This window comes from Paralichthys olivaceus, chromosome 10 (genome assembly GCF_024713975.1).
Source record: "Paralichthys olivaceus isolate ysfri-2021 chromosome 10, ASM2471397v2, whole genome shotgun sequence".
Classification (NCBI taxonomy): domain Eukaryota; kingdom Metazoa; phylum Chordata; class Actinopteri; order Pleuronectiformes; family Paralichthyidae; genus Paralichthys; species Paralichthys olivaceus.
In genome coordinates, this window is record NC_091102.1 from 3,254,581 (window position 1) to 3,272,669 (window position 18,089).

General features: G+C 42.7%; 2 protein-coding genes across 4 annotated transcripts in view; both read left to right on the plus strand.

Annotated features, from left to right (window-relative positions):
- Positions 1 to 9,523, plus strand: part of znf385b (zinc finger protein 385B) — a 32,489-nt gene extending 22,966 nt beyond the window's left edge. For 2 of the 3 annotated variants that reach the window (XM_069533263.1, XM_069533264.1), the window contains exons 6-12: positions 3,573 to 3,709; positions 3,809 to 3,919; positions 5,247 to 5,418; positions 5,508 to 5,888; positions 5,985 to 6,172; positions 6,623 to 6,718; positions 6,939 to 9,523. In XM_069533263.1, coding sequence (XP_069389364.1) covers positions 3,573 to 3,709; positions 3,809 to 3,919; positions 5,247 to 5,418; positions 5,508 to 5,888; positions 5,985 to 6,172; positions 6,623 to 6,718; positions 6,939 to 7,208 — 1,355 coding nt within the window. In that variant the 3' untranslated portion in view covers positions 7,209 to 9,523. Of the gene's footprint in view, positions 1 to 79; positions 2,944 to 3,572; positions 3,710 to 3,808; positions 3,920 to 5,246; positions 5,419 to 5,507; positions 5,889 to 5,984; positions 6,173 to 6,622; positions 6,719 to 6,938 lie in introns of those variants that run through there. The other variant, XM_069533266.1, reaches the window with a different exon arrangement.
- Positions 9,524 to 12,274: 2,751 nt separating this feature from the next.
- Positions 12,275 to 17,854, plus strand: LOC109644874 (organic cation/carnitine transporter 2-like). Its single transcript, XM_069533721.1, has 11 exons — positions 12,275 to 12,741; positions 13,273 to 13,443; positions 13,582 to 13,685; positions 13,893 to 14,047; positions 14,255 to 14,426; positions 14,708 to 14,834; positions 14,914 to 15,014; positions 15,368 to 15,582; positions 15,756 to 15,938; positions 16,511 to 16,646; positions 16,915 to 17,854. Exons 1-11 carry the CDS (start codon positions 12,532 to 12,534, stop codon positions 17,012 to 17,014), a joined length of 1,674 nt encoding a protein of 557 aa, XP_069389822.1. The 5' UTR covers positions 12,275 to 12,531; the 3' UTR covers positions 17,015 to 17,854.
- Positions 17,855 to 18,089: the final 235 nt, after the last annotated feature.

Sequence of the window (18,089 nt, forward strand, 5' to 3'; positions counted from 1 at the left end):
GTGTGTGTGTGTGGTAACCAGATCTCAGAGGACAGGACAGAAGGACAGAATTAAGATGACTCTGTCACCACACTGTTCATCACACACACACACACACACACACAAACTGAAAATTATCTTCACGTCATACAGATCTCGAAGAAAAGAACGGGAGCTCGACGTGAACAGATTCTATCAGCATGTAGAAGATTCTCACTGTGAACGTGACTGAATGAAGAACCTCTGATAAATACCAGCCCGCGGACTGAAATCAGCAGTTATTTGAGTGTGTGGTGTTGAAGGATATCGAAACACTGACACTTAAAAGGTCGGACAGATTGAGAGACGGGTTTTTAAAGGCTCAAGTGATCCTTGAGAAGGCTCCGACCGTCCGTCAGGATGTTCTGAGCTCCTTCAGGTGGTTTAAGTCGTCCTCAAGCAGATTCCTGTGGTAACTAAAGAACCATTAATTAGTTGATTAGGGTCTTTAAGGAAGTTCTGTCTTTAAGTGAAGGAGTTGTAAGTTTTCAATTATGTCACAGATTAACAAGAAGGGCGCTCGGAAAGCACAAAGCTCTGCCAAGAACACACTGTGTTCATAGAAATATCCATTCTCTGGTATGTTGAAAAGAATATTTGTTAACACACAGTAACTGGATAACCCCCCCCCTTAAATACTTTTGATTCACAAGACCTGGTTCATTATCCACAGCTTAAAGATCTTTACATTATTTCTCGAGCAATTCCAAAAAATATAACCAAACCTCCCTCTTTCACAATTTTAAAGTTTAAAAGAGAAAATTCGGATCCGACCCCTTTAATCAAATCTGCTCCCGAGGTTAACGGGTTCGTCCTTGGCTCAAACTCCAACCTTCCACCACGTTTCCTGGTAAGATAACCATTCAGTTGTCCCACAACAGGGAAATGTCCCTCGTTACGGCAGCAAGGACGATATCAGACATAAGAGCCATCAGAAAAAAAGCAATAAATAAGTGAAGGATCAGTATAGAGAAAATTAAATCTAATAGTAATAGGAGAATATATACAATATATAAAGGATTACACAGAGAACGTTGTTGACATTGCTCTGACAATGGAGATATTTTTAGCAACGACAGCGCTCACAGGTTCAGATTCACTTTACTAGAATTACATCTTCATTGTGGCTGCATTATCCGATGCAAAGCTTTTATTTTTCCATCAAGTTGACACATCACACCATCGATAAAAATAGGCCCCAATCTGTATTTACCATCACAAATAATCTTCCAGCTAATAACAGCTGATCCACACAGTGGTCGTCGTGTGTGTCCAGCTACATGTGTTTGATTACAGCACCGTGTTGTGTCATGTTGTCCTGAACTTAATAAAGAGCTGTGGTGATAAATACAGACTCTGACTCCTGCTCTGCTATATGAGGTCAAACTCAGAGAGCAGCAGTGTGGCATGCAGCTAATCCACAGCTAGCCTAATGTCAGTCCGAAGGCACGCACATATAGCCTGGCCTGGCCCGGCCTGTTCTGACCTGGATATACCTTACAGTGGGTTATATGATTATTATAGTATTATTAGTGCATTTTCAATGGTTCAAACAGGTTATAAGTATTTTTATTAGTAGTATTTTATTTATAACCAGTTACAATGGGTTACATCAGTTGGTGGAGAATGTATTTCAAATTTAAATTGTGTGTCTGTGCTTGTAGAATAGGTGTAAATGTGTGATATGGTATTTAAAATGGGCTCCATTGAGTTGCAATGCATTTAGTGTGGGTTGCAATCATAGACTGCGTGTAAAGATGGATGACGTGTCACCTAATGCGCAGTGGCAATTTGGGGGTGGAGCCTCAGGATATCGAGGTCCCACCGACACACACGCTCGATCAATAGCGAGTCAGTCTCAGCTGTCAATCATGACGTCCAATTAAAAACAACAAATACAAAAACAATCATCTTGGAGACATTTATTTAACATGATAGTTTAGTTTGTTCCATGTCCCCTCCACTAACATGGAGGCGTCAGGGTTTTTGACCTCCACCAGGGGGCGTCTTTGGCTTCAGTTAAGGTGGAGCAGCCATGTTGTCTGTACATTAAGTATAATGAGTTCAGAACCACATAAACTGCTTTATTGTACATTTTAAAAAAGGATTTTTAAATTAACTTAATTCAAGTTCAGATAAAAACTATAACCATGAAACTTCTCCTCCTCTTCTTCAGCTTCCTCCTCCTCCTCCTCCTCCTCCTCCTCCTCCTCTGTCAGGGCTGATTCAGCGTCTCTCCGTGTTTCCACCCACTCTCTGTTGTTATGAGATCGCTCGCTGCAGGGCGTCTATAAGCTGTGACTCTTCACGCACATCACTGACAGAAGAAATGCTTTGTCTTTGTGTTTATTAGCTTTTAAAAGTTTTCTTGGGTTTGTTCTGTAACGGTTGTGAACAGCTGAGTCGACAGAGCAGCTCTCACCGGCCCCGGTGGCGACTGGACACATGGACTCATTATGCGAGCAGCTCATTCAGCCTCTCTCTCTTTTCCTCTCTGTGCCATCCCCTCTCTCGGCCTCCAGCGGTCACAGCTCCATGTGTTCGTCTCATTCTTACTGTAAAGCAGATGCTCAGGTCTCCAGGTTGAAATGATATATAAACATTTGAGTGAGATGGATTTCCTCCATTTGTTCTCAGGCGTCTTTGCCAAGAAGTGTCATCACTCTGGAAAATCTTTGTTGAGGTTCGAACATTACACATACGGACACAAACAGTCACAACTCAGTAGCCTTTATTTATACAGCACTTTTCCAGTCTTATTGACCACCCAGAGTGTTTCACAGCAACAAGTCACATTCACCCGTTCACACACACATTTACACACCACTGGCACAGCCGTCAGCAGCACACTGAGGTTTAGTATCTTGTGCAAGGACACTGGAAATGCAGAGTGGAGGAGCCGAGGATCAAACCACCGACCTTCTGGTTTGTGGTCTCCTGAGCCGCAGCCAACCCCGGCTATCGTAATAATTAGAATAAGCATAATTAAGTTTAGTTGCACGGCACATGATGTGCATGAGGTCTTTGGATGTTTGTGGTCGAAGCCTTAAAATTAGATTTTAAAACGAAGCCATGGCGGTGAGGCCAGAATTCATGTGATGTATTATTTGTTAGTGTTAATGTCATGACATACAAACTACACACACACACACACACAAAAACACACAAACATGAATTGTGGCATTTGGACAAGTCATAAATTCAGTACTTAGTAACTCCCCTCTTTGCCAACTTGTAGCGGGGGGGTGTAAATAATCTGCCTTGGGGTTTTGCTGCAGCCAGTGACCCAGGAAACAGAAACTGTATTCCATTAAATATCATATGTTCTGCTGCCGTCAAGAAGCTGAGACTGAAAAGAGGCCGGCGGCTTTGGACAATGATCCAAAGTCCTCAATCCAAGAAACACAAGCTGGAACTTTAGGAAGAGCCGACACTGTCCCCCGACTTCAGCAGCATTGTTTTCTTTTAGCTTTTTTTGCGTTATATGGAGAATCTGCGGAGTTCAGTGCACGTCTGAGAGCAGCGTCAATTCTCTCACTGTTTTCTGTCTGCAGGAAGTGGGTGTGGCACAGTAGGCGGGGCCTTGCCGGGGCTGATTGGTGCCACCGGTCCCTCAGTGATGATGAAACCGTTCCTGACCTACTCGGTCGAGACGACGTCGCCAGTGGGACTTTTTCCAAACTTCAACACGGTGTGTGACAGTTTGTGTCATTGTGTTTCATTATGTGTGTGTGTGTGTGTCAGTCCCGAGCATGGCTGCCGACCTCTGACCTCTGTGTGTTTCCTGCAGATGGACCCGGTGCAGAAGGCCGTCATCAATCACACCTTCGGTGTTACCATGGTGCCCAAAAAGAGGCAGGTCATCTCGTGTAACGTCTGTCAGCTGAGGTTCAACTCTGATGTAAGTGTTCGTTGAGTTCATCTTCGTCACTGATCAACTTCCTGTGATGTCACTCATCTGGTTCTGCTCTGATCAGATGTTTGAAGCTGCAGAAAGTAAATCAGTTTAAATCTCTGTTCACCTGGTTCACCTGTTACACCGGAAAAACAAAAAACACCACAAAACCACTATTACAAGACACAAAACCACTACTGAGACACACAATGACAACACAGAGACTGAATACGAACACAACGAGACATGTGGATGATGGTACTCCAGCCCTGTCTTACTTTTTCACTTTAATTGGACAAAGAAAATGTCCTGGAAGTGTCTCATTCTTATTTTAAATAACTTAATCAAACTGTGTCTGTGTGATACAAGGCCACAGTGTGGTTTTGCAGGTGTATATAAGCAGGTGTAACCTCTACCCCTCCATGTTGACACCGAGCTGACATAATGACACTAAGCTCCATCACATAATGACGGCTGAGAGGTAACGAGCTGCTCGTTAGTGACACGCCAATCAGACCTGACTAATTCATGAGCTGGTGAAATAATTAATGAGTGAACATGAAAACAGGAATCAGAGGAGGAGGAGGACATTAACTCAGTTTAATAAGCTGAGTAGAAGTTGAGTCATGACACAAGGACACTGTTGACCTGGAGGTGTGTTGCTGACACACTGACATGTTATTAACGCAGCACTGAGATTCTCGCGCCCAGAATTAAACCAGTCAACCGGACCACCTCTGAAATTCATGGTCCACATAGGATGAACTGTAACGACTGTACCTGGATCAAGGATTACGTTGTTATCCCAGAGGAGCAGGTTGTTGTGCAGTCAGCAGTAAAATGAAATGAAAGTTACAACACAATGGAATCTAACACCAGTGGACAAAAAATAAAAAGCGTTTCTAGCACATTAAGCATTTAAAAGTTCATTATAAGGCCAAAGACAATAAGATATTAATGTCACATAGAATTGTTCAAAAGAGACAACTCTGACTGATGATAACTTAAATATAATGTATTATTATTTAATAAAGGTTTTGTAGCATCCATTTTGATCTTTTGAATAATCTCTCTATAATCTGTCCAAGAGTTCAATTTCACAAGAAATATGAATAAGAAAGAAAGAAAAAGAGAGAAGGAAAAAAGTAGTTTAAATAAAAAAGATTTAAATCAAACTGAAATAGAGCTCGATAGAAGAGAGGGTACTGAAGAGCTTGATTCAACAGCTCGATGTCCTGGTGGGGAAGTTTGGTGCGTGCAGTTTGGATTTCAGACGACAGAAGAAGAAAAATCTGAGCAGAAAGTAAAAGTTGCTCGTCTCTCTGTCCGTCAGTCTCAAGCGGAGGCTCATTACAGAGGCAGCCGTCACGCCAAGAAGCTCAAGTCTCAGGAGAACAGGGCCAAGACCAAGCTGTCAATCACTGCAGAGACCAATGGGAGCAGCTCCAGTCCCGCCGGCCCCGCCCCTCACGTCTCAGCCACCAGCAGCACCAATCAGCACACAGGTCGGGTTCGTCTGCGGATCAGAATATGTCAGTGTTTGTATGTGAGTTTGTTCTTTGTTTGACGAGATGTTTTTCATTTCTTCCTTCAGAATTTTTATCCAGCCTCACCGACTCCTCAACTCCCCTCAAACCCTTCCTCCTCCTCCCCTCTTCCTCCTCTCCTCCCTCCTCCTCCTCCCCCTCGTCCAGTAGAGCAGACAGTGAGCCTCCTCCCTCCAGTCCTCCCTCCGCTCTCCCTGCTCCGGGGCTCTCTTCCTCGTCTTCCTCCTGCTCCGCTTCCTCCAAAGCTTCTCCTCCTCTTCCTCCTCCAACTCCCGTCACCTCGTCTTCTTCCCCTGCACCTCTTCCTTCCTCCCAGGATGCACCTCTCCCCGCGGAGACTGAGGAGGAGAAGGCGAAGAAGCTGCTTTACTGCTCTCTTTGCAAAGTGGCTGTCAACTCCCTGTCTCAGCTGGAGGCTCATAACGCAGGTGGGGTGGACGTATCTGATGCATGGGAAGACAACGGCTCATATTTTATACATCTCATTTGATAAAAGCTGGTTTCTATACGTCTTTTGCTTCCAGGTTCAAAGCACAAGACGATGCTGGAGGCCCGGAGCGGCGCCGGGCCGATCAAGGCCTTCCCCCGACCCGGAGCAAAGCTGAAGAGCAGCAGCAGCATCTTGGGATTGAAAGGCTCCGGCCTTCAGAACAAAACCTTCCACTGTCAGATCTGTGACGTCCACGTCAACTCTGAGATCCAACTCAAACAGGTAGAGACTCACCTCGGACATGAACTGTACAACGACAGTCACTGTCTACACTATAACTGACTTTATTAGTTAGTTCGCAGGATTACGCTAAAACGATTTAACCGATTTCCAATGTTGTGAAGCTGTGACCCAAGAAAGAGCTCAGCTAACTACCAGGACTTAACTTCTGGTCCTGATAACAATAAAAACCTTGTTAGAACTAATGCGTGAGGTCAGTCAACAGAAACAGTGGCGTGCTTTGACTTTGAAACGTGCACAGGAAGTGTTTCAAATATTTAAGTTTGTGAAATTTTCGACAGATAAACATTGAAACTGTGGTGAAAGATCATTTTTATGATCTGTAACTTGATCATTGATGATACTCTTCTGCTCTTGTCCACCAGGTTCTCCTTCATCGGTTTTGTTGTCAGATAGTTTGACAGTTTGTTTATGTTGTTGTTGTTGTTGCAGCACATCTCCAGCAGGAGGCACAAAGACCGAGTGGCAGGAAAACCCAGCAAACCCAAATACAGCCCTTATAACAAACAGCAGAGGAACGCTCTCACAGTGAGTGTCTCTCGACCACTCTCTCACATTCACATTTACCCAACATATTTAAGTTCAGTATCGTGAAGAAGCAGACGTGAAACTTTATCAATAATTCAATCAATGATAAATCATTAACTATCACTTCCTCTCCTTGTTTCATTTCCTTTTCTCATTTTGTCTCCTTGTTTCTTTTGCTTGTATCCTTATATCCTCTCCTCTCCTCTCCTCTCCTCCTCAGAACGAGTTAGTGAAGCCCTCCCTCTCTCCGTCCTTCCTCTCCACACCCTTCGCTCCTCCGCCCTCCACCCTCACCACCTCCATCTCGCTCGCTCCCTCCTCTCTCTCGTCCTCCCCTCTCCTCACACATGCCTCTTCACACCTCACCCCGACCATCTCTCTCCACCCTCGCCCTCCGGCCTCCTCTTCCATCTTCACCGCCTCCTTCCTGCGTCCGGCTCCTGGACCAATCAGAGCGAGCCAAGGGTCGATTCTCTTCACGCCCTACTGATGACAGAGGGGTGGTGGTGGGGAGTCGAACCAGCAACCTCTCATGTCTGAACTCCAGATTTTTTGGGGAGCTACAGGGGCAGAAGAGGTCATGTGAGACATTGGCTCTGTCCTCGAGGCTGCAGGGATTCAAACCTGCAACCTTCTCCCCTAACTGAGGCTTCACAGGAGACAAAACGTCCTCCTGGATCAGACGTCTTTCTCGCTGAAGCCACTTGTGACGATATTTCCACACTTACGAAAAAAACCTTGAATGGAAACTTTTCTGAATTTCACAGATTTTGTTGAAAGCAATAAGTGGTTCTGGAAACTTGCAGCTCATTTGTGGATATCGTGATGCTGGACGTCCATTTCATGGAAAATGTGGTACAACAGTCAAATTTACATGTTCCTTACTAACTAACAAAAAAGCGCCTCATCACTGCTGATGACATTTTTATTTTTTCCTGAATCTACGGAAAATAAATCTTGACATTCAGGATTCCAGAGGAATCGAGAAACGGGAAGCAGAATATTTTTAAAAAATCTACACGAAAACTGAATCTACAATGATGTCCAGTAATTTTCAGTTCTTTCAGAGCTCAGACACAAACATATTCTGGACCTAGAACCTGGTTCAGGTCACGTTCGGTCCTCAGAGTTTGGACGTGGGTGGATTCTTTCTGAATGAATCTCATTTGAACTCAGAATTCAAGATATTATAAGTGCAAGAGGTTCTTCTTCCTCCAGATGTCAGGAAACTCAGCAGACGTCCTCCGCCGTCTGCTACTGAACAGCAGCATCGCAGACATCGCTGCACTCGTGTTCAACACCTCCGGAGAAAATTTTATTTATTTATTTATTTTGATGGCTGTCCACAAATCTCAAGAAAAGACCAAACCCAAAAATGTGTTTCTCAATATTTTCTGACGTCTGCGTCAGTGGATCTATTGTTTCCTGCTGAAACAAAGAATTTGTGGTGGCACAGTTACATTTTAATATATTTAGAATAAATAAAACACGAAAAATAATCTTTACTTAAGCAAAATTTGTCTTTAATTCAGTGCAGATCCAAACCTAAACTAGATTAGCACAGTTTTCTTTAATGAATTTATGGAGGCGGAAACTTCTCAAGACTTTCAAATGTCACTGGAACTTTTCACAATTTTATTTTAACAAGTTTAATCACTTTCCATGATTGAAACAAAAATATGGTTTCTTTTTTTCTGAGCTCTGATCGTTGATTTTCCAGTAAACAATGTAAATATTCATAAAAAACTTTCTCCACAACTTTCAAACAACCGCATCTAAAGCTGATCTGATGTCGTGTTCACTCACTGAGGTTTATTTGCGTTTTAATTCGCCCATGAACTGTTTCTCTATATGTTCACTACGACAGGAGCTTATCAGTATCTTAAATCATTTGACTAAAGGGTAAACATCCCCATCTATTCTAAACTCTCCCTTTACGTCCTCTGCTCCGTCTTCCTGCTTCGTCCTGAATAACTTGAAGCATCTGAGTCTTCCAGTAATGAACAAACACTTTTTAGTATGAATATTATAATGTGTGTTTATCTATGCAGTATCTGGTGTCACGGTGCAGTCGCTCTGTCTTGTTTAACGCGGAGCTCTCAGCCGTTCTCCTGGACTTCCTCCTCCGTCTAATGATGTCATCATGATGCAATAATGTACAGATCAGCTGCTGCTTTTCTATCTGCTCTGTTTCCAGCAATACAGAAGTGTCGATACTGAGCCGAGCTGGAATAATTCAAACAGGGACGCGCTGTTTAAGATGAAGCTTTGTTTTTAGATGATGTGTTTTAAAGTTGTTATTTTCTGTTCAAACCGTCAAGTCTTTTGTTGGAAAATGAGATTGTGAGCACGTGTGTGTGTGTGTGTTGGTTAAACTGCGGATTCACTCACTTGGCTTTCAAATTAAAAGCTCATTTTTCATGTTAACAGTAAATAGTTTAGGTTTGATTTTAAAGGAGCAGTTCACCCCGAGTTATTTGTGCCAGCAGCTGCTGCATTTACATTTTTGTCTTTCAAATTTTGAAACTGAATAAAAATTGGGGAATTTAAATCTCAAACTGGGGTGATGCTTCCCAGATCCAGGTTTCTAAAACACACACACACACACACACAGATTTAGACCTCTGACTACTTCTTCATGTACAGTATTTATTCTCTGAGCTTGTTTTTTTTAATGATGCAAAAAGTTGAGATTATGTCAAATTGATCTCCATATTTTGTTTCTGTAACTTTGTTTAACTTGTTTTCATTGAAAACTGCTGAACATCAGTGGTGACGTCTTTTTAAATAAAGATATTAAATGATGATGGACGTTGAGTCTGATCTACAGAGGATTTCAGAGGAGCCGTCACTGTCTGCTGGGTTATAACCGGGATCTGAACTGAGCAGTCTATTGGCTGGTAACGTGTCTGGGCCAGAATGTCAGAACATGGCTTCCTACAGCTTCTACTGTTGGAATGTCTATCTCTGGGAAGTTGGTGTGTGTGTGTGTGTGTGTGTGTGTGTGTGTGTGTGTGTGTGTGTGTGTGTGTGTGAGAGAGAGAATTGGTATTTCCCCTCCTACAGCCAAATTCGGTCCAAACAGGTTTATACAACATTGTTCAGAGGTCGAGCTGACCCCAACAGTTACGCTCTGTGTCGCTATGCTGCATTTGTCACCCCCCCCCCCCCCGTCGGTCTGTTGTGACGGTAAAGTGTTGAGGAGGCGGACGTATTAGTCACTTTATTATTTGTGCTGACGGACTCAGTTGCAGCTACTACAGCCGTTTCTCATCTTCCTGATCTGCTGCCTTGAAGGTTTACCTTCCTGGGTCATCAGTACATGTGTGCGTAGGTTACGTAAGAACAAGGACTTAAAGGTTTTCCTCTGGGCCTGGTTTATTCTTACCCTGAAAGCAAACATGCCTCAGACGTCTGAAATAATCTCTTTTTTCGCGATGGGAATGTTTAATTTCTGGATGCGGTAACAACTGAGGTGATCTCATGGCCAGCAGAAGAAACAACTATTGTTCACTCGAAAGACTCTGAGTATATTACAACAACAATCGCAGGTCGGCCTCGTCCATCTTTAACAACAGTCTATGATAATACCTCTTGTCCACTAGAGGGCACTAAACCTACACATTGACAATGACCCTCCTCAAAAATGTAAACAGCTGCGAGTAAAACCAGAAACTACAGCGTCTGACCTGTTCCTCCTCAGTGGAGGAGCGTTTACTCCCCGACACTTATCAGAGAGTAGATGATCGACACAGTTACTTTGTCACTAAACCACAGGGACACATTGACAACATGTTGCACAGGCGGCCTTGGATAAATAACACGGTGAGCCCTGATAGAAACCGGCCCGCTCCCACACTCCGCTCCCTCCTCTGATGATTCAGAATGTGCAGACTGCACATTTCAATGTCATGACAGAAAATAACAACAGGAGACGTGCAAAAAGAAGCGTTTAGCCTTTAGCATTGATCAGAACAAAAACTAAGAGTTGTGTTTACAGTCTGCAGAGAAACTGCAAAACAGAAAGAGATTCTAAAAAACTCAGGATCCGCACCTATGTCCTGATCCGCACCAAAAACGAATGAGGTCTTTCTCAGCTCTTGTCTCATCCCTCCACTAAGTTTGGTGGAAATCGTTTTGATAGTTTTAGCTGAGAAACAATCGAACTAACAATGAAACGACTGTTTAAATGAGCTCTTTCTCTCAGAGCTGCTTTTATTGATCAGTCTGAAGGAGAGACTCTGAAGGCAGGTGACTCTATAGGTCAATGTCCAGTCTCCAACTATGATTCTCCCTCTAATGATGCTTCTAGGAGGTTTTGTTTTTTATTGCAGTTGTCTGTCTGTTAGCTTGATCACTTAAAAACTACTGAACCGATTTGAATGACTTATTTTTAGGATTTTGGGATGTGGTGTTTTTCTACGAAGTTTCTCAAGAAGTAGATAATGTCCAGTTTTTGTGACTCAAAGTAGTATTAGAAGTAAAGTACAGTATTTTTAGAGAGTTGATCTTTTATTGTACAGTAACAACCTGTAACAACGACCAATGAGCAGCTGAGATAATGAGGATCCAGAATGTTGGTATATGTATCTGAGCTCCGCCTTGGTGGAGGAAGTGTGATCTGAGCCAGAATAAGTATCTGGAGATGAGTCACCTAAACAAAGTGGTTTTCTTTTTTTTTTTGGTCCTTCGTTCCAACAAATATAATCATCTGCAGAAGATGAAAAACACTGAGTCGGCCTCACCTGAACAAACCGTTGCTGCTGAGCTCGTCAGAGCTGGCTGAACTGGACTGGGAGCTGGTAGCTGGTTTGATCATTTACTGTACTCAGTGTTTCCTGAACTGTCCGGTTAAAAGGAGATGAGGCATCTTCAGGGCAATGTAACCAGTGTAAACCAGTTTACTGTGTGGACTCAGTTTACTGGAGGGAACAGAGAGCATGTTAACGACATCAGTACTTATTGACACAAAATTTCTTCCATAACCTTATTTTATAACAGCTCCCGTTGATTTGTATTCGGGTGTTATGATGTTTGGGATTTGGCATTTACATGGCAAACCTTGCTTATATATATATCGCTGTATAAACCATTATAACAGTATCCAACATGAGAATATATATATATATATATATATATACGCACGAGGATGTATAGGTGAAAATATAGGTGACTTCATATTTGAATTGACATTTTATCTTGTGCAAAGCATTAATATAATAATAATAATAATCTTCATTTATTGTGCATTTTTTTAAACAGTAAGAAAGTGTTGTACGTACAATAAAACATAAACAAAGCCATAAAAACCTGGATAAAAAAGAGAGAAATAAACTCGGCCCAACAGTCCCTCTCTGGTGACCTGTGGACGGGTCCTTTTTTTCAACCACTTATAAATCAGCATTTTGTATGAGCTGCAGGGAACAATGAGATACGAGCACAGACTTCTGAAAGGAGGATGAGAGGAGGAGGAGGAGAGGAAGAGAGGAGTTAGAGAGGAGAAAGAGGAGGAGTTCTTTTGACTGGATAAAAGACGACGCAGTGATCCTGCAGAGAGAAGCTGACACTGCTACAACAGGAGCGCTCATTTTATTTTAACCATATTCTAGTCGAAGTTATACTAGAGCCGGTACAACTGTGTTTATAGTTACTGTGCTTGTAGTGACAGAAAGTATTTGTAATCATTGTTGTGTTATTGCTTAATGATTCATAGTTTTTAGTACTAAATGCATAAGTAGTTTTAAGATAGCAGCGTCAGTGGTAATAGTATAATAAACTGCAGGTGTACAGCAACAAACAGGGATCAGAGTAACATGCAGAACTACGAGGAGTCCGTGTTGTTCCTGGGGACCTGGGGCCCGTTCCAGAGGAGGGTCTTCTTCTTGCTCTGTCTCACCTGCGTTCCGAGTGGGTACAACATCCTGTCCGTCATCTTCCTGCTGGCCAGCCCCCCTCACCACTGCCACATCCCTGCCCACAGCAACCTGAGCCAGGACTGGATTCAGGCCAGCCTCCCAGTACAGGTCAGAGCCAGTCAGAGCAGGAATCAGACCGACGGAGTCTGAAGTGATCAACTAACTGATTCAGTGAATGATCATCATCTCATGGGAAAATCTATTTTAATTAATTTATTGTCTGTAATAATTTTGATCTTTTTCCATATTTTAATTAACGTATTTACATATATAAAAATCATATTCTTTATTTTTATCATTTCTTTGGATTCATTTTAAAATGTGCAGTAATACACGTTTGTATAAATCCGGATAAATAAAGTCCCTTAAAACTGGACTGAATTACAGTAAATGTTACTGTTCAACACGGTAAATGTGCCCAAGGGGATAAAGAGGGTCGTCCACACACCAGAATGTTGATGGTTCGATTCCCGGCACCTCCAGTCTGCATTCCAACACTGAACCCCAAATTTTCCCTGATGGTGGTGAAAGAAAAAGAGTTAAATATATGAACTCTGTATGAATGGATGGATTTGTAGTGAAGAACTTGGAGCAGTTTAAAAATACTTTATTTGATAATAAGTTAATTGTTGTCTGCAGGGGGTCGGGCAGTCGGAGAGGAGCAGCTGCAGCCGGTATGAGCTGGACCTGGTGCAGAACCAGTCTGTGCTGGGATTAAGCCCAGAGGCCCTCTCCCACCTGAAGCAGGAGGACTGTAAAGATGGATGGACCTACAGTACTGAGTACTACCAGTCTACTGTAGTCACAGAGGTACTGAACTACTGCTTGTACTAACATTACTGTGGAGTTTACTCCTGATTTTCTGCAAGTTCTAAAAAATTAAAATTAAAGTTATAGGTTATTATAGGTAATCCTGCTAACTAACAGACAGACCTCCTTGTCTTCCAGTTTGACCTGGTGTGCAGGGACCAGTGGAAACAGCCTCTGTCCTCTCTCGTCTACTTCCTGGGCGGATTGTGCGGATGCTTCATCTTCGGACAGATGGCTGACAGGTACTTTTCAGTTTCAGGTCAAACTGTACCATAGTCGATCCTCTCCACAGCTACCGAGCTTCCCTGGACATTTAAAATTCAGAGGTCTTCATGGTTCAGGACATCTGCCGCTAATTTGGATGAACGTCACAGGAAGTGCCAACAGTCTTCCTCCGTCAGGGTCTCTCTCGTTGTTACTGACACCGCTCTGTTGTATTGGTTTTTCAGGTTTGGCAGGAAGCCTGTTCTATTCGGTAGCTTGGTCATGCTCAGCATCTTCAGCTGCGCTCTGACTTTCGCTCCGTCCTGGCCCGTCTTCACTGTGCTCTTCTTTATGCTGGGCATGGGTCAGATTGCCAGCTTCATTGTTGGGTTTGTACTGGGTAAGGATTACTTTCATTTTCAGGACACTGTGGTCTCTGACCCTTATCACCCTCTCCACTGGTTGTGTGTCTATTGTTGATCTCACTGGAGTCACAGTAACAAATATACTATCTTATATTCCATCTCACAACAGAATCACTAAAAGGTGAACTGGACACTTTATATGTACGACTGTATTACTTTTAATCATAGCGGTTCCTCCACAGGTTCAGAGATCCTGATTGGTTCAACCAGAGTTATCTTCACCAGCCTTGGGTTTCCTATCTCCTATGTGAGTTCCATGGTCCTTCTGACCGGCACCGCCTACCTGGTCAGACACTGGAGATACCTGTCACTGATCTTAGCTGTGCCTGGTGTGGCCTGTATCCCCCTTTGGTGGTAAGATGACCAGTGACTCAGTCTCTCACGTTTTTACAGCATCAAATAAATAATAAAGAACAAAAATGAACATTTGAACAAACTTAACATGACCGACACTTCTGCGTCTCTTCTGGGGCGCTGTCATGTCATCCATCTTTATGTATAAAAGTGCATATTCAGCAGTCTACTTTACAAATGGTGTGGAGACAGTAATAATAATAATAAATAATCTCATAAATCTCATTAGATTATAAACTACTGTCAAGTGTTGAGATATTTTTTGCTTGACTGGCCTCCAGGCTGATTCCGGAGTCCCCTCGCTGGTTGCTGTCTCGTGGGCGTTTGCAGGAAGCAGAACTTGTGCTGAGGTCAGCGGCTGTAGAGAACCAAGTGCAACCTCCAAATGTCATCTTCGCCTCAGCAAACGTAAGTACCTCACACCTCAGTGTCTTCTTACGCTCTAGAGGACAGTGGCTGTTCAACTGCAGATTCTGTCTCTCCACAGGTTGAAAAGGAGACAAACCAGAAAGCGGACTCCTACAGCATTCTGGACCTGCTGAAGACCTCAAATATTCGACTCATCACGCTCATTTTGTGGATCATCTGGTGATTTAAAGCGCTTTTTTATTTATATATATTTTCAGGAGCTTTCCTCTTTTATTCTGTACTAGTTGGTTGTCCATTAACAGCTAGTCGTCCATTTCCATAAAATCTACTGTGGATGACTACAAATTATTTTATTGAGCCTGTACCTGTCCCCCAAGACAAATCCTCCAATCTCACACAAGCTGTTCAGACATTTCCTGATCACATGTTCTCCAGAGGATAAACCCTTAAGATTTTAATGACGCCGCAACTTTTCCACTGTCGAGCTCCACCACTAGCATGTTCTGACCTTTACATTCACATTGTTGCTAACAGGACAACAGATTTCAGCCGTGTCCTCTGGTTGATTGCAGGTTTTCTGTGAGTGTGAGCTACTTTGGGGTGTCATTCAACTTGTCCAGCCTCTACGGAAACCCCTACCTGAACTACTTCCTGTTGTCGACAGTTGAGATCCCAGCATACGTTGCCGTCTGGCTGTCAGTGCGCAAACTTCCTCGTCGCCTGTCGTTTATATGCTTCACCCTGCTGGGGTCAGTGGCGCTGCTCCTCATTCAGGTCACTCAGCACAGTGAGTAAGACAAATATGATAGAGTATAAGTTAGAGTATAAGTTAGCAACAATCAGAGAATTGGCTAATGCAGCGGGCGACTCCACTGGTTTGTCTTTTTCTGTAGACGTCGATGAGAAAATGATTGTAGTTCTTGATTTGTAACTTCAGGAAACGTTTATTTCTCTCTGCAGGTCATCCAGCTCTCACCTTGTTCCTTGTGCTGCTGGGTAAATTTGGCATCCTGGCTGGTAACGGGGTGTTGTACGTGTACTCTGGTGAGCTGTTGCCCACAGTCATCAGGAACACAGCGATGTCATCCTGTGCCATGTTCTCCAGAGTGGGATCCTCTGTTTCTCCGTACCTGCTGCAGCTGGGTGAGACCTTTCACTTCTTTCATCGTTCTGTAGATTGTGTCAGATGAAGAATAGTCTTGGCAAAAGTTTACGATTTGTTTAAAAAAAACTTGTTCATGTGTTAAGTTTATATATTTTGTTTGACTTTTTGTGTTTACACAGAATCAAAATACATCTTGTAGAAGCAACACGATCAGTTGCATTACAAATGTCCTATTGTGTATCCGATGTGTTTCCAGGGGAGGTTTTTAAAGTGTCCATTCACCCAAATGATTAAATATGTTCTCTCAGATGTTCTTTCTGTCGCCCTCAGTTTTATCTCAATTGTTTCGGTTTTACATGCTGAGAATTTGAGATGTTTGTCTCTGAACCTCTGAAGACATAGAAACTGTCAGAATGAAAATTAAAATGGTTGGGAGGGTGTCAGAGAGATATCTCAAATCAAATCAATTGAAACCAAAATTACTTGATCACTGATCAATACCACTATAGATGTAAGTGAGACTTTACTTTGTAATTTGACCTAATTCTGTATCAGACACATTTTGAATGAAGTCACTCTGATCTGATTTGATGTGGGTTTTTTTCTCCAGCTGTCTTCTATCAGTTCCTGCCGTGGATTGTTGTGGGTTCTCTGTCGGTGCTCAGTGTTCTTCTCTGCGTCTTCCTGCCCGAGACATTCAGGCAGCCGCTTCCTGACACCATCCAACAGATGGCGCTCACACAAAGGTCAGTCTGCACTTTCACATTACTGAAATCTTAACGTGTTGTTTTATTGTCGGCCAATACCAAGGCCTTGATATGAATCATACAAATGACCTGGGAACAGTTCATTGTAACCAAATTTCAAAACAATTATTAGTTGGCACTTTGTATAACTTCAAGTTTCAAAAAAAAAAAAACTACAGGCAGCAGGAATCCACCATTGGATACATGAAAACAAACAGCAGACACAAGAACAGGAGTCTGAATGCTCGTCTTTTAATCTGTCTTCCAGGTTCCGGTTGCCATGGACTTCCAACCCTCTGTCAAAGGATGATGGGAAATCTAAAGTTCAGCTCACTGCACCTGAGATCATCTGCACGACTCGCCTTTAAGACTCCTGACACACAAACACACACAGAAAACTTCAGACTTCACACAAACCTAAACTCCAGCACCTCATTTTAGAAATCAGGTTTTGTCAGTTGTGCAGTTTTCTGTGTCCTCTAGGTGGTGACGTGTGAACACTGGGAGAGGGCCTGCAGGGCCTTGCTGTGATGCATTCACTGACACTTCATGAATTAGTTTATTGTACTTCCATAAGGGAAGGTCATGCCAAACGTCACTAAGTGAAGGTGAACCGAGAAACTGAATGTATTCTTTTCCAATTAATTGATCATTTAAAACCACGCAGCAGATGCCTCTACTCTCTGTGTATCCAGTTTCTGCAGTTTCATACACAGGGCCAAATCCTAACCAACGCAGGCACTTTACAGAGTGAGTTCGAGACCTTAAAGTATTATATTAGAGAGAAGCTCAACAGATCTGACAACAGGTGAGCACTGTGGAGAAGACAGGAATAAAAACTCCCGTTTGACAGCAGGAAACCTCAGAAAGTCGGACTCGGGGTGGACGACCGCCGGCCTCGACCGGTTTGAAAGGAAATAGATAAACATAAATGTGACAGTGTCAGTATGAGAGAGGAAAGAAACGTGAATTGTGAATGAGGATTTAATATGAATATGAATGAACAATAGGTGTCAATCTTGTTCAAAACTCCAGGCAAAATTTGTTTTGGCCTCTTATCGTAGCAGCAGTAACGCGTTTTGATATAAACTTGAAAATATCCTTGTGTTTTTATTGATGTGTTTGGTTTTTACAAGTATGACTAAGACAAACAGAAAGTTGTGTATTTATTTATTGTGATGTGTGAATGAATAAATCAGATATAAGTCCTTTGCGTCTATTTGTATGTAAACTGAGCAGTGAAATACACAATATACAATAATAATGATGACGATTGTCTCGTTTATCGTTTTTTAATCATTTTTATTAAACATACTTACTGAAAATAATTTGAATCGTGAAGGCAGATTTTCCAGTTTCTGAGGTTTCATGAACGCCTCACCGGTCTGAATTGCATGGGGCGCGGTTTGTTTGACTGTGGCCCCGCCCCGGAAACACGGCTCA

Coding starts and splice junctions, on each gene's coding strand:
- LOC109644874 (XM_069533721.1), top strand. CDS start 12,532: ATGCAGAACTACGAGGAGTCCGTGTTGTTCCTGGGGACCTGGGGCCCG. Junction 14,427..14,707: donor GCCTGTATCCCCCTTTGGTG/GTAAGATGACCA, acceptor ACTGGCCTCCAG/GCTGATTCCGGAGTCCCCTC. Junction 14,835..14,913: donor TCATCTTCGCCTCAGCAAAC/GTAAGTACCTCA, acceptor GTCTCTCCACAG/GTTGAAAAGGAGACAAACCA.